This window comes from Quercus suber, unplaced genomic scaffold, assembly GCF_002906115.3.
Source record: "Quercus suber isolate HL8 unplaced genomic scaffold, Cork oak 2.0 scaffold_324, whole genome shotgun sequence".
In the NCBI taxonomy this organism is placed as follows: domain Eukaryota; kingdom Viridiplantae; phylum Streptophyta; class Magnoliopsida; order Fagales; family Fagaceae; genus Quercus; species Quercus suber.
In genome coordinates, this window is record NW_027069777.1 from 665163 (window position 1) to 681052 (window position 15890).

The window sequence follows — 15890 nt, forward strand, 5'->3', positions numbered from 1 at the left end:
CCATTGATTCATGGGATCAAGGGTTTTTTTTTTTTTTTTGGTTGTCGTTGTAAGGTTAGGGATGGGATAATAATTAATCTGCTATCAACTTTAAACACAAATATTTGACTGACACTAAATGTTTATAAGTAGTAAGCTTAACAAAGTAATTAATAGATATGTGCAGATATAATAAAGGCACGTGCATAAAAAAATAAAAATAAAAAGGATTTAACTTCCCTTCGATGCTTTTTTTAACTGGATGTCTCATTTTGTTTTAAATATATAAGAGTAATGCTACAGTTACAAACTATTTTACAACATTTTTACAAACTGCTGATGTGACAAACCTTTTATTAGTTTTCATCTAGGCCCACCATTAATATATCATTTTTTCATTTACCAATAATCACTCACCACATCAAGAGTTTGTAAAAAAATTTGTAAATTAGTTTGTATTTCTAGCATTATTAAATATATAATGGTAGGACAAAACTTAGATACAGTACTTTAGGTGCTATTCATTAGGTTCCCCTCTTAAAATTTAGCCATGTGGCTATTTAACTAAGGCTGCGTTTGTTTCAGTGTAAAATATTTTCCGAGTGTAAAATGTTTTTAGGTGAAAATGTAATTAAGAAAAGAAAATATTTTCTAATGTTTGGTTGCATTTTGAAAATTGTATTAGAAAATATTTTCAAGTATTTGGTAACATTCTGAAAAATACAAATTTTCTACTGGTTTCTCATATTTTCTCAGCTTTCAAACAAATTTATAATAGAAAATTGCAAGATATAAACTTTTAAAGAAACAAAAATCAAAATAAAACCATTAAACTTTCAAACTCGGTCAAACAAAAAGGGGGAGGAAGAAAGAGTGAAAGATCGAAGGAAAGAGAGTGGTAGATCGAGAGAGGTTGAAATCAGGTCAAGGCTTTGATCTGTGTTTGGCGGTAACTTTTCAATTCATAAAACTTGATTTGAAGGTATAGGTTGGTTTGAACGAGAGATGGGTCGATGGAGGTGGGTCGGTGAGGACGAGGATGAGGGATGGGTCAGTGAGGATGAAGGATGGGTCGGCGGAGGACGAGGACAAGGGATGGGTCGGTGGAGTGGCTTGCATATGACGATAGGGTCGCGTGTCGAGGGGTGGTTATGGGCATCACTGGCGAGGATGGGTTTGAACAAGGATGGCGATTTGACTGACAAGGATGTGCTTGGGTTCTTCAGGTGGAGTGTGCTTGGGCTCTCTCTCTCAGGTGTGTATTTTCCGAAACTCATTGAAGGTAAAATAATAATGGAAATGGTTTTACAAGTGAGAGGGGTTATTTTTCGGTTAACATGTACCATATTTTCCATTAACCGTATTTTCCTGAAGTACCAAACACCCACAAGGGTGTAAAATAATTTCCTGAAACCATTTTCAGGCAAAACAATGTAGTTTAAAAAATACAATTTCATCCCATGAGAAAAAGTTCACATGGCAGAATCTTAAAAATGGAACTTAAAGAACAACACCTAAGTACTGTACCTAAGTCAGTGGCCTATGCCTTAGCTCAGAAAGTAAGGTTTTCCTTTCTTGTTTTAGTCTGGATGAAGGATGTTCCACAGACATTTATCGTTTTGTTTCTTCTAACTTTTCAGTTATTTAATAAAATTGCCGATGAGTTTGGCTTCTCAAAAAAAAAAAAAAAGTAATGTACTTAAGTCCTGCTCATAATGGCAAATGATAGTGGATTTTAATTTTCACATTTTATTTAGTTAGTGGGTGATGTGGCAATTTCTCATTAAAACAAAAGGAGATTGAAGTTAAAGAAGTACTGGAGGTAAGCCAAATCCAAAAAAAATTCACAACTACTAATGTAAACAAGTTGTAATTTGAGTTATAATAAAATTTGTGTTAATGATGAGTGTCTATATAAAAGTGACATTATTTCAATTAATGAAGAATTAATCTTTTTTTTTTTTAAAGATTTTAAAAAGTAATATTATTTATCAAAAGAACAGAAGCACAAAACCACAGCAGAGAAACAGCTTCACATACAAAAAAAAAATAAGGAACAAACATCCCTAACTACTGATCATTCTATCACAAATTGAATTAACAAAATCCTCACAAAACCTCGCACGCCCTTTGATATCATCTTGATTAGTCACAACTTATCACTTTCATAAAGTGTAAAAAAATGTAATGATAAAAGTCGTCTCTAACATTGCTTGTGTTGATATATATCATTATTATTGAAGACATCGAATCACTAAAACATACTCTCTCATCAGAAATTTTATAAGGTTGCCATACATTTAGAGCATAAAGATATTTCTCACTGATTTAAACTTTATTACCATGACAATTTCAAAGAACAGAACCCTGGAAAATTATCAAAATAAAAAGAAAAGGAGCAAAAAAATTATATATATAATAGCCTATTAGGAAATGTGCACATGCAGAGAGCTAGTAGCTATGGAGCATGCGCAATCCTCTATAGTAACAAAATCAAAATTAACCTAAGTTGATTTTATATATGAACACCTATCCAAATTACAATGATGTGTGGTGGATTAATTTGTCAACCGTTGAAATTGTAATCTGGGAATGGTATGCGATCCAGCAATTGTGCTCTCGCATGCAATTGGCCTAGCTGCCATGTGTTTTTAATTTGCTACCATCCACTAGAAACACACAAGTTGACTCGTTTGTCATATTATATATCAGTTTTACTTGTTGTTTGGAATAGAAAAATTGAAATACACATATATCATTATCATTTTTGAACTTTGTAATTATATTTTTATAGCCAGATTGGATTTGGTCACATGTATACATCATTCTTTATGATTTTTTCAAGTAAAAGGAAAATATTCCATGGGAAAATTAAGGCTATAGAATGCATCTTCTTGGGGGGAGACTTTTCGTTTCCCATATATTCATGTATCGAAACCAATTCATCTTAAATCACAAGTCAACAATTAGACCCTCTCTCTCTCTCTCTCTCTCTCTCTCACTAGCATACACAAACCTCACCACAACCAAAACTAAACCAACTCTAAGATGCTTCCCAGTTGGGAAAACTCATTTCTGAAGAAACCCAAGAACATAGACCTCAAAGTAGTCAAAAAGAACTCCATCTCCTCACATAACTCTTACACATGGCCCCTCCTAATCATGATACTTTTCCTTCAGATTTACTATTGCATCAATTATTTCTTCATCTCAAATTTGCCTTTATCCCTCATTTCCATCTCCCCTCAACAATTCCCATCTCCAAATACCTCAACCCACAGCGTGTCCAATCACAACAACAACAACAACAACAACAGCAGCAGCAGCAATTTATGTCTATCGGGTAAGGTTTATGTGTACGACCTACCACCTATGTTTAACAAAGAATTGTTAGACAACTGTTCTAGTTTGGACCCGTGGAGCCCACGCTACTGCGACGCCGTATTGAACGGCGGGTTTGGGCGGAAAGCCGCCACCCAGCTGGCTGAGGTGGTCCCAGAAAGCCTAGCTCCGGCTTGGTACTGGACTGACCAGTTCATGTTGGAAGTTATTTTTCATAATAGGGTTTTGAAGCATGCATGTAGGACTTTGGAGCCAGAATCTGCTACAGCGTTCTACATTCCCTTTTATGCTGGACTCGCGGTTGGAAGGTATCTTTTTACAAACCATGATAACAAAGCGCGTGATAGTGATTGTGAAATGCTATTGAGGTGGGTCCAAGAGCAGCCATTTTGGAAAAGATCAAGCGGCTCAGATCACTTCATCACTCTGGGTCGAATGGTTTGGGATTTTCGACGGTCGGGAGAGAATGATTGGGGTTCCAGCTTCGTTTACATGGAAGGAATGAGAAACATCCAACGTCTCGTGATTGAAAGGAGCCCATGGGACCCACTTGATGCCGGTGTGCCTTACCCCACTGGATTCCACCCCAGATCAGATGCTGACGTGTTAGAGTGGCAAGATTACGTAAGTACACACAAACGTACGAGCCAGTTCTGCTTTGCCGGAGGAACACGTGGCGCATTCAAGAACGATTTTAGGGGTTACTTACTGAGTTATTGTAAAAACGAGTCCGACTCGTGCCGTGTCGTGGATTGCAGTGGGACTCGGTGTTACAATGGTGCCTCAGCGATTTTGGACATGTTTTTGGGTTCGGACTTTTGCTTACAACCTAGAGGGGATACATACACGAGGCGGTCTGTGTTTGATTGCATTGTGGCCGGTTCAATCCCGGTTTTTTTCTGGGAGCGAACTGCTTATGATCAATACGAGTGGTTCTTGCCTGGTGAACCCACAAGTTACTCTGTTTTTATTGACAACAAGGCAGTTAAGAATGGCAGTGTGTCTATTAGAAATGTACTTGAAAAGTATAGTAGGGAAGAGGTAAGTAAAATGAGGGAGAGAGTGATTAATATCATACCTCAAATTTTATATGCGACACCTCAAGAAGGTTTGGAGACCATAAAAGATGCTTTTGATGTTGCTATCGAAGGGGTATTGACAAGGATAAAGAAGCAATGATAGGGGGTAAGTATCAAAATGTGTTATTCATTCTCTTTTTTGGTTTTGTTTGGTTCTAACAAGAGTTCTGAAGTCACTTTGGTATACATATAATAATTTGTGAAGCAAAGAGAAACTCAAATTAGAGTTTAAATTTTGCGTCATGTGTCCTAAATTATATATTTATAAAAAGTTTTATTTTTTAATTTTATAATCAAATATAGAACTACATCATAAATATTCTTTTTTTTTTTTGAGAAATATAAATATTCATTTAAATGAGTTATAACTACAAAAATCAAAGAGTATAGATCAATTGTTAAAAAAATTTACTGTCAAATAAGAGGCTCGAAATTTAGAATGGTTGAGCCGTACGTGCTCTATTCATGCTGCCTTGGGATGGAATATTGAATGTTCTACAAGTTCTCAACTATTACGGAAGTGATTTTTTTTTATTTTTTTTTTGCTTTTTATAATTTGATAATTGGGATACAATAATTTATATTCTAAATGTCTCGCTTAGATATCAGTTGGCCTATAAGATTTTCAACTCTTTTTTTTTTTTTTTTGGTTATTCTTTCTATGATGGAGATAGCCGCACATAATAACAAATCAAGCCATATTAATTTTGAGATAAGAACAGGTTTCATTCTATTGTTGTAAGATAATAATTCAAAACTTTTGTATGGTCTCTGTTTCTTGTATGGATGAGGCCCGTGGTTTACAATATTGACAGCCACTCTCTATATTTATAAAATCTTGCTTTGATTTTTGAAGAAATTGTCTTCATGCTATTCCATTGTTCTTGTTGATCGCCATTCACCACCTGTTATTGTCAAGCTACATGAAAGAAACATGAACGGTTTTAGTAAAGTCGGGGCTAGATAATTGTGGGGACTCCTGAATCTCTGTAAAAGAGGTAGAAACAAATCAAAAGTAATGCTACAGACATTTTTACAACATTTTTACAAACAGTTGATGTGGCTTTATTAATTTTGAAATAATTATTAGTAAATATAAATGTGATGTTAGTAGTAGACCCATATTAGAACTAATAAGAACTTGCCACATCTGTATAAAAAATTTAAAAAAAAAACAAAAAAAAAAACTTGTCACATCAATAGTTTGTAAAAATGTTATTGTAGGGACTCAATTTGGATTGACCCTGAGTATGAATGGGTTTTCAGCCCAACAAGCCCAAACAATAAATTTATAGAGAGTGGGACAAAGGTTTAGGCGCTGGCCGTCGTTCATCAAGCCTGAACTTTCATTTATAAAAAGATACTTAGAGTTTCTATACAACTAGGAGGATGCTCCTCGGCCATGGGCCGAGGAAGCCTTTTTCTTCTCTTTTTCCCCCCCCCTTTCTTTACTCTACTTGCTTTTCTTATATAGTCTTCATCTTCCTATCTCCTTTCTCCATCTGTTGATCATCCATTCGCCTCCTTTCTGGCCATCCGTCCCATTAGAGGCCTTATCGGTACTCAAGTGGTTCACTCTGATCAACGTTGCCCTACTAAGGGGTTATATCCCCATTAATGCGGCCAGAGGGGTTAGGTGAATGCATTAAGTGTGAATGTGACAGCTTGCTCTGGGCTTGTCCCCTCCCAAAAATTATCCTTAGGATGCCGAGGACGAAGAGGTTCTCGGCGTGGGTCAAAAAAGAGGCTTTGTCGAACTTAGCCTTGACTGGTCAGTCCTCCTCGGCGTTGGCCTTGGGCCTACTATGCGATGGGTTGTGGCTGTCAGGCCCACGGGCCCCACAATAGCCCCTCAAAACCCTGCTGCACGTTCCCTCGGACGGGGAGAAGGGTTTTGATACCTACGGGCCCTCCTAGGCGAATCGCCCCACTTTGGTTCGTGCTAACGCTGGCGACTTTTCGACTACTCGATGTGCGTTTTTTGCGTTTCAAGACTTAATGTGTGCCCACATTAAATTTTGGCGGCACCACGTTTCCCACTCTCAACGGTGTGATGGTAATTATTCGGTGGGGATCTCCTGCTTTTATGGGCAGGCAGTTACATTTGGAGAACCTAAGGGGGAGTATAAGTACCTGTTTAAAACGTCTGGTCTCCTCATTTTCGCGCTTACAATCATTGATGCGTATGACTTAAGTCTAGTTCAACTTGCACTCTTCCTGAAGAGAATTGCCATACTTCTGTAAGTCTTCTTTTTCTAGTGACCCCAAATTTTCTTGATTTTACTCCTCCTTTTCTTCTTTTAGAACTTTTAGTCGTCTTTGGGGAATGGGTAAGTTTAAGAAGTTGGTTGAGTCCGACGAGATGATGAACAAATTCATTGTCGACTATGGAATACCCAATAATGTGAGTTTGAAGTACTGTGAAGAAGGGGAGTGGTACCTTAAGAGGAGAGAGGGTGAAGTTGTGATCCCAATAGTAGCTTTCGTAGAAGGAGGGATGAGAATCCCTATGAGGCCAGTAACTCTTAATTACCTTAGGCATTTCCGCCTGACTCCTACTCAGTGTGCCGTGAATGTATTTAGGATATTAGGGTGTGTAGATACCCTGAATGAGAAAATGGGGCTGAGACTGACTCACCACGATGTGAACTGGTGTTACAACTTTCATCACCTGAGGGGTAAGACGTACTATATAAAGACAAGGGACGATAGGGTTCGTCTTATCCAGTGTCTTCCTGATTCCAATAAGGGGTTAATCCAAGATTTCCTCATAGTGTCGGGAGAGTGGCACAACGGTTTTCATTGCCCAACAGTAGAGGGGGAGCCAGGTAGGGTATCCGAAGTAACTGAAACTCGGTGGTCAAGGGAAGGGTAAGAAGGCCACCCAGCAGTCCAAGGCTCAAGCCTGGCTGCCCGCTGCCATGCTCCATGATCAGCCCCTGATGGATGACGCGCCAATGCGGGAATCTCAAGGAACCGAGGGGGCTCTTGTAGCCGAGGCCCTGGAGAAATCTCTTCTTCTTCCCACTGACATGGCCGAGCTAAAAAATATGAGTGGGGTAGAGGTTGTCCTCGACCTTAAGAAGTATCTAGGCATGGTGGGTCCTTTGGCACCTATTTACTTTATTCAAAGTTTGTCGCTTAGTACTTTTCTTTCTCTTTACGGAGTTACTTGTTTTTATTGGCAGGCTATCCAGGCCCTTTTCAGGTTAGGCGAGGAGGTCGATGACCATAGCAATGCTTTAGCGCAAGAGCGTGACAAGTTCTTGGAGGCTGCCAATACTCTTAAGAGATCTGAAGCCGACCTAAAAAAGGTGATCGAGGATCTGGCAGAAATGACGAAGGCCAAGGATACTGCTGTCTCCGACCTAGCCGTGGCCAGGAAGCAAGCTGAGGATCAAACTAATCGCTTTCAAGTCGTTGAGGGTCAATTACAAACTGTCAACGAGAACATTACCTATATGAAGGAGAAGTTGACCAAGGCAATCCATGAAAGAGGTGTTGCCGAGTATGCCAGGGACGAGGCTGTGAGAGCCAAAGACGAGGCGGTATTTGCAAAAATAGATGCTGAGCGTTCTGTGGAAAAGGCAAAGGAGGATGCTTTCGCAGATGGGGTGGTTAAGACTGAAGCCACCCTTCGGGCTCAAGTTCCTGCAGTGTGCAGGCATTACTGTTCTCAAACCTGGCATGAAGCCCTCAACCAAGCAGGGGTTGATGCCTCATCTGATCTTAGAAGGGAGGACAGGGTATATTACCCTATTGCCATTCGCGAGGTTGCACCTGCTGCTCCCGATAAGGGATCCTCATTACCAGCAGTTGAGAGTCACGATAAGACTGCCGAGGATGCACCGTTAACTGATCAACCATCCGAGGAGGTTGGGCCCTAGAGAGCGTTGGGGGAAGTTGTAACCGAGGGTCAGGGAATACCACAAGACGTGGCAAGTCCTCCAGCGGTCCTTTCGAAACCAAGCCCTTAGGCCTTGGCCAAAGCCTTTTGATTTACTTCTTGGCTTAATTTGCCTACTGAGTTGAGGAGACTAGTATACGACATAGAATAAATTTGTTTATTTTCTCTTTTATCTTTTTATTTATCTCATTTTATTTCTTGCCTCAGTGGCGTTGTAAGGGAGTTGTATACTTTCCGCTTGAACTGAATATTTAATACTTTGCTTCCAACTAATGATATTTTCTTTTATTAGCTTTACTATTGTATTCTGCTCAATATTCGTATTCTATTCTGGAGTTAGCCTCATGAAACCATCTATTATCCTTCAAATATAAATCTAAAGGCCGTATTATAGCTTGACTCTAAGTAACGCTTTGGTTTTTCTCCAGATATTTATTTTCTCTATGGGCTCGAGTCTGAGGACCATACAATACCCTGGTTATGCCTAGTACTTCTATTTTTCAATAAGTATCTAGTTTTTCATAGGTTTGGGTCTGAGGACCATGCAATACCTTAGTTCTGTCTAGTACTTCTATTTTTCTATAAGTATCTAGTTTTCCATAGGTTTGGGTCCGAGGACCATGCAATACCTTGGTTCTGTCTAGTACTCAGGTATAATGGTTTGTATAGTTTTACCATAGGTTTGGGTCCGAGGACCATGCAATACCTTGATTCTGTCTAGTACTCAGGTATAATGGTGTGTATAGTTTTACCATAGGCTTGGGTCCGAGGACCATGCAATACCTTGGCTCTGTCTACCATTTATATTTTACTATAAATATCTAGTTTTCCATAGGTTTGGGTCCGAGGACCATACAATACCTTAGTTCTGTCTAGTACCCAAATATAATGGTGTGTATAGTTTTACCATAGGCTTGGGTCCGAGGACCATGCAATACCTTGGCTCTGTCTACCACTTCTATTTTTCTGTAAGTATCTAGTTTCCCCATAGGTTTGAGTCCGAGGACCATGTAATACCTTGGTTCTGTCTAGTACTCAGGTATAATGGTGTGTATAGTTTTACCATAGGCTTGGGTCCGAGGACCATGCAATACCTTGGCTCTGTCTACCACTTATATTTTTCTGTAAGTATCTAGTTTCCCCATAGGTTTGAGTCCGAGGACCATGCAATACCTTGGTTCTGTCTAGTACTCAGGTATAATGGTGTGTATAGTTTTACCATAGGCTTGGGTCCGAGGACCATGCAATACCTTGGCTCTGTCTACTACTTCTATTTTTCTGTAAGTAGCGGTTTGTCCTCGGACCACTTTACTGGAGATGATTCCTTCTTGGGTCAGATTATAATCTTTACACGTGGCGTTGATCTCGCCTCCAACTCGAGGCCCCATCTGTTTCATTTATGAAGCGTCCATTGTCCGTTCGTGTTCCGCGCTTGACGCTTCGGTGCGCGAAACGCGCCTTCATTAATGCCCTCGTGAATTAACACGAGTCCAACGGTCTACGGCCTCCTTGAAAATTGGTGGCTTCATTATTAACCCAGCTGATAATTCTCTTTTCGAACTCTGCATGAATTAATTCTTACCAACCCCCATCCCCTATATAAGGTGGGGAGATGGTTTCTCCACAACCCATGGACCTCTCAACACAAACAGAACAAAACACATTCTTCCAACTTCCCAAGCCCTTTTAACAACCCCGCCGGAATTGTGACTGGAACTGGCAAAAGCCGGTATGGCCGCAGCCCCCACTGGGCTTTCGGTGCGGCAGAATCTAGGCGTAACCCCGATGGCGCCATACAAGGTGGCCTAGAGGGATGTTCTCAGAGTACCTAACGTCTCTCCTCGGAGCGCACCCCCGACGAAGAAGACGTGCGAATTCACCTCATGGGCGGTGCTCGAGTGTTGTCGTCTCGAACGACCAACACTCGCGAGGATTGGAGAGAATTAAGGGAACATCATGGGAGAAGGTATCCCGGAGCCCCTGCATCTGCTCCTCTCTTTGTTCCAGCTCCGCCTGGCCGAGAAGGGAGTTGTCGGTGGCCTGGAAACATGATGGCCCTCCCTCTTCTCTGCCTTTTGTCAAGCTCTCCCATTCTCTTTATACCAATAAAGGGACGGCTTGACACTTCCCACCGGCTAGTTTTTTCTTAGGGCGGCTCCACCTGGGCCTCTGATTGTAGAAATAGCTGGTAGGATTAGCTTGTAAATTTGTTTGTAAAACATGCCTGCCTGAGCCTCTGATTGTAATTTGTACTCTTTCTATTTATGAAATAATAATATCAAGATTTCTCTTTTCGCTGTCAAATCTTCTATCTATTTTTTTTTTCCAACCTACTGTAAAACGAATACTTAGAACACTCGCCTGGTGCGCCGGCCAGCACCCTAATCCTTCCCACAGACGGCGCCAATTGTAGGGACTCAATTTGGATTGACCCTGAGTATGAATGAGTTTTCAGCCCAACAAGCCCAAACAATAAATTTATAGAGAGTGGGACAAAGGTTTAGGCGCTGGCCGTCGTTCATCAAGCCTGAACTTTCATTTATAAAAAGATACTTAGAGTTTCTATACAACTGGGAGGATGCTCCTCGGCCATGGGCCGAGGAAGCCTTTTTCTTCTCTTTCCCCCCCCCCCCCTTTCTTTACTCTACTTGCTTTTCTTATATAGTCTTCATCTTCCTATCTCCTTTCTCCATACGGCCATGGGCCGAGGAAGCCTTTTTCTTCTCTTTCCCCCCCCCCCCCTTTCTTTACTCTACTTGCTTTTCTTATATAGTCTTCATCTTCCTATCTCCTTTCTCCATCTGTTGATCATCCATTCGCCTCCTTTCTGGTCATCCGTCCCATCAGAGGCCTTATCGGTACTCAAGTGGTTCACTCTGATCAACGTTGCCCTGCTAAGGGGTTATATCCCCATTAATGCGGCCAGAGGGGTTAGGTGAATGCATTAAGTGTGAATGTGACAGCTTGCTCTGGGCTTGTCCCCTCCCAAAAATTATCCTTAGGACGCCGAGGACGAAGAGGTTCTCGGCGTGGGTCAAAAAAGAGGTTTTGTCTAACTTAGCCTTGGCTGGTCAGTCCTCCTCGGCGTTGGCCTTGGGCCTACTATGCGATGGGCTGTGGCTGTCAGGCCCATGGGCCCCACAGTTATAAAATAGTTTGTGACTGTAGTATTACTCATTAAGCTATATGTAGAATCTTAAACAGGAAAGCACCCTAAAGTAGTTCTAGTTTTATCTAATTCTGAATGCAATTAATGTTGGAACTGCCTAGCTTAGTTTATATTTGGGAATACTTAATGTAAAAGAAAGTGAAATGAGTGAATGGATTTTTTTTATAACAAAAGGTTAAATTAATTTATCAAAAAGAACATTCTTTTTGGGGAAAAAAAATCATATTAATTGAATGAATTATGCAAGCCAATGTCATTTCCACTGTATGGAAGATTTGCAAGTTTGCATGCATGAATAAAGTCCTACATGATTTTCCATTTCAGTTTCCTTATATTGAATGCTTGGGCCCAAATTATTGTTCTTCAACACTGGCCTGATCACATTTTCTAACTTTTATAATAAAAAACAGAAAACACTGGATCACATCCTCTTCAGTCCAAACAATGAAGGGAAATTTTTTTCATAATTCGTACGTACATTCTTGCATTTTCTGTAGTTTTGCTTGTCTAGTAGGGATGCTTTTGTCATAAATTTGGTAGCAGACAACTTTTAAAATGCCTGTTGATTAGAAGACACAGAGAAGTAATTGGGTTTTAGTCTAACCTAACAATTTATCAAACTTCTCTCTCTGAATAAGAAGTTAAGAACGTATGATAAAGTGAAAAAGAGGAACCCTCTCAATTTCTTCACATCTCACATAAAATCATGGAGGAAGAGAAGAGATGGAAATTTTTCCTTCAATGATACCATATTGCCAAATTTCGAGGAACCTTTTTTTTTTTAAGAAATAATTATAACATACTGCTAACCCTGTAACTCAAACATTTTCTCTCATAGACCCCCAAATATTTTGTACATGGAGATGTGCCAATTTAGCTCAAATTATAGGAGCTAAATTAGAAGATCTTGAAATACCCGAAACCATCCATTGGAGTCAAAAGAGAAAGAGCTTTTATCACACCCTTTTTGGCCTTATCTATTTACCACCCAATTCCTAATTACGAAGATAAAATATTCTTAAAATTATATAAAAAATATATATATAAAATATAAACACGTGATATACTGTCCACATTAATTTTATCATTTTCCTCAAAGTAAGGAAAGTCATCTCTCTCTCTCATCGTTAATCTTACTTTATGCTATACAATCTTCCTTCTCCTTGACCGATCCATATCTCCAAAATGATAACGTACAGGCAACATATATATTTTCCATTTTATAAAATTTATTGAAACTTCCACCTATTAGGATTATCATTAGAGAAAATTGAGTTTAGCTAGATCCAGGTGATTGTGCTTGAAGGAATTATTTGGTTTTTGAATAGTTTGGTCATTGAGAGTCCTGATTCGTTAAGATTGTATCAATATTCAATTTCATCACAACTTTTACTAACTGCAAGTTGTTTAAGACCAATTCGGCCATTGAAATATCTCGATTTATTTCGGCTGTATGAATTTGAAACTCAATCACAAGTTACTTTACTTGTACGTTGATTAAGGCAAGTGTTCAATACAAAGATCATATAATTGATATATAAGATACTGTTTAGATTAATTTTTTACGCCAAAAAAAAAAAATACAAACAAACAAACAAAGAGACTAATTAAAATACAAAACAAACCAACCATTGATTAATTGATAACATATTGAAACTGAACAGCTTCACTAACTTTGAAATTTCTCCAACAATTACATCTCGTCTTCTTACTAGAATAATCAATAATGGCATTATTCCTAGGGTTTATTCCTTGATACTCTTTGCCCAGTGAGTTTTTTTTTTTTTTTTAACTGATAGGCCACAAATTGAACTGACTCCTTGTGATTAAACCAATTAATTAATTAGACAAGTTATTAATTAATCAATTTAACATGCAAACGCGTGATAGCATAAACAAATTACCAATTAACTAAATATGCAGCGGAAATTAAATAACACGGTAATTTGTTTACGAATGAGGAAAAACCTGACGGCAAAAACCCCACCGGGTGATTTTCGGGTCATCACTCTCGAAACTCCACTATTATCACAACAAGCGGTTACAAGTAAAGGAATCTCAAATATCTTACCAACTTACAGTTAAATTCTTACCCTAATACCCAATTGGACTTGTTTTGTAGTGACAGTTTCGATGCACGGCTCCCAAGTACATGACTAACTAATGCGCGGATCCCAGTACGCGACTTCAACACCAACTGAAAGAGAGGTTGGCTGCAAAATTCTTCAGTTCATCCTACACGATGAAGATCAAGAAGATGCTTAGTCACAAAACCCTTTGATGCAAAATACACAACAATTTCTTCAGAAGAGATGAACTAGGGCAAGAACTTCATCTTTGGTCACAATTTGCTTCAACAGAGTTTTTTCAATACTTGTGCAACTTGTGAACTGTTTGATGGCCTTTAAAATAATCATCTTATATGTCTAGGGTTAGGAGAAAAGAAGGCCCAAAGACACATTCATAGATCCCAAGAAATCAGATCAGAAATCTGAATTTCTTAAATCTCGACAGATAGGAGGTGTCGAGCAGCTGTCGAGCTTACGGGCTTGAGACAACTTTCTTAAGCTCGATAGATGCAGCTGTCGAGCCAGCTGTTGAGCTTTAATGAATTTGTACTATCAGCTTGTTTTCTTGGACAGACTTAATGACTTCAACACTTGATCTTGAAACCTTATTTCTTGAAGTATTAAAAACACTTAGAACTACCCAATTACAAGTAAAGTGTGTTTTGTCAAATGATTAGCCAATTATATAAACAAATGACATATGTTCTTAACAAGTGAAATACATATGCCCTAACATAAACATGTTATTTCCAAGTTTTTTTTTTTTTTTTGAGAAACATGAGACTCGTACCACTGCTGCATGTAGGTTATCAAAAATAAATTAAATAATGCAGCTGTCTTGCTCACGATATGCTATTAGGTAAAATATGACGAAGGTGACAGTCTTTTAGAAGCTTAAACTATTGCCTATTTGGCTTCTTGTACATGGGGCCGCAAAATTTATCCTTAGCTTGGAGTGTAAGGTTAGCTGAGACTTGACATCGATCGTAGTAGACTTCTTGGAATTGGGTTTAACTTTTACATGCCATTTCATTCTAAATTGGGGTTTTCTTCTTACAGAACATGAAATTTCTTTTAAAATGCGAGTAATCAAATGCAAAACCAGTGATTCATGGCATATTTGATGTCATTTACGAATTGGGTCGCGCACATTAATTGCCAACATAATATAAATTGACTTGAGGTTACAAATGCTAAAGTCCTCCTACATAAATCTGTACTCTAAGACATTGGACATGTGGTTTTACTTGTTAATTGGGCCATATGTAATTCTTTTTCGTTTTTTTTTTTTTTTTGTTGATAGTTGGCCATGTGTATTTCTCACACAAAAATAGATTGACTTGACTTGAGGTCAGAGCAAAATTCATATTAGATCAAAGCACCCTCTTCTCTCTTTGATTGCTTTCCCAAAGACACTGGTAACATGATTTTATTGAGACATGTTGGGTAGAGAGTTGCAAGCACCCAAAATAAGAAAACCTTGGATTGGCTAATTAAGAGCTTCCCATAGTGAGGGTGGGGACCAAAATGAACCAATTTTTTTATAAATTTTTTTATATTCTTAAACAACAATCAACAAGTCTGGTCATTCTTTACTTATTATATATACAATATTGACAGCAGTGTCTTAAGTAGTAACATGTTGCTGAAGGTCCCTTAAATGTTTAAGTACTTTTTTTAAAAAAACTGGAAGCATATGACTATGATAGAATATTGAGCAAACTGAATGAAAGTTTATAATAAAAAGATTAAATACAATCATTGAGGCGTGGAATTGCGTCTAATAAAGAAAAACCCAATTGTGTGGTAGTTGTGAGGTCTTCCTCGAAGGCTCTCTGACTATCTTTCATAAAATAATGATTCTCTGCATTTAAAATTAAGTCATATTATTTCCCAATTTATTGGTTCCAACTCGTGAATATGAAACTCACACTAGGAGATGCAAATTTAGTTTGTTAATATATTTTTTTAAAATGAATGAATAAATTTATTTAGGTAAATTCAAAAGAGAACAAAGTAGTTAACAAAAACAGCATTGAAGCTGCAAACAACAATAGAGCTCACACAACGGCAACTAAAATGCTGCAACACACAGGCACAGCAGAGAAGCTAAATCCCCTCATTACTCACAACCTTAAAAACAAAAAAATTTATGACCCAGTTACAACATTATATCACCCTATTAACTAATGAGTTTCTCACTTTTATTCAATACTCAACTCTGATCTTGATGTCTATCCTCATCAACGAAAGAATAGCCTCCTCAATAAAATTCCTTTATTGAAGACAAGAGCATTCTTTTTGCGGGATTATAAATTGACTCTGGTTAATTAATTAAATATAGA

General features: G+C 38.5%; 1 protein-coding gene across 1 annotated transcript; it reads left to right on the plus strand.

Moving 5' to 3' along the window:
* The first annotated feature begins 2881 nt into the window (after positions 1 to 2881).
* On the plus strand, positions 2882 to 4705 carry LOC111992953 (xyloglucan galactosyltransferase XLT2). Its single transcript, XM_024024800.2, has one exon. The coding sequence runs from the start codon at positions 3028 to 3030 to the stop codon at positions 4498 to 4500; it is 1473 nt and encodes a 490-aa protein (XP_023880568.2). The 5' UTR covers positions 2882 to 3027; the 3' UTR covers positions 4501 to 4705.
* The last annotated feature ends 11185 nt before the right edge of the window (positions 4706 to 15890 follow it).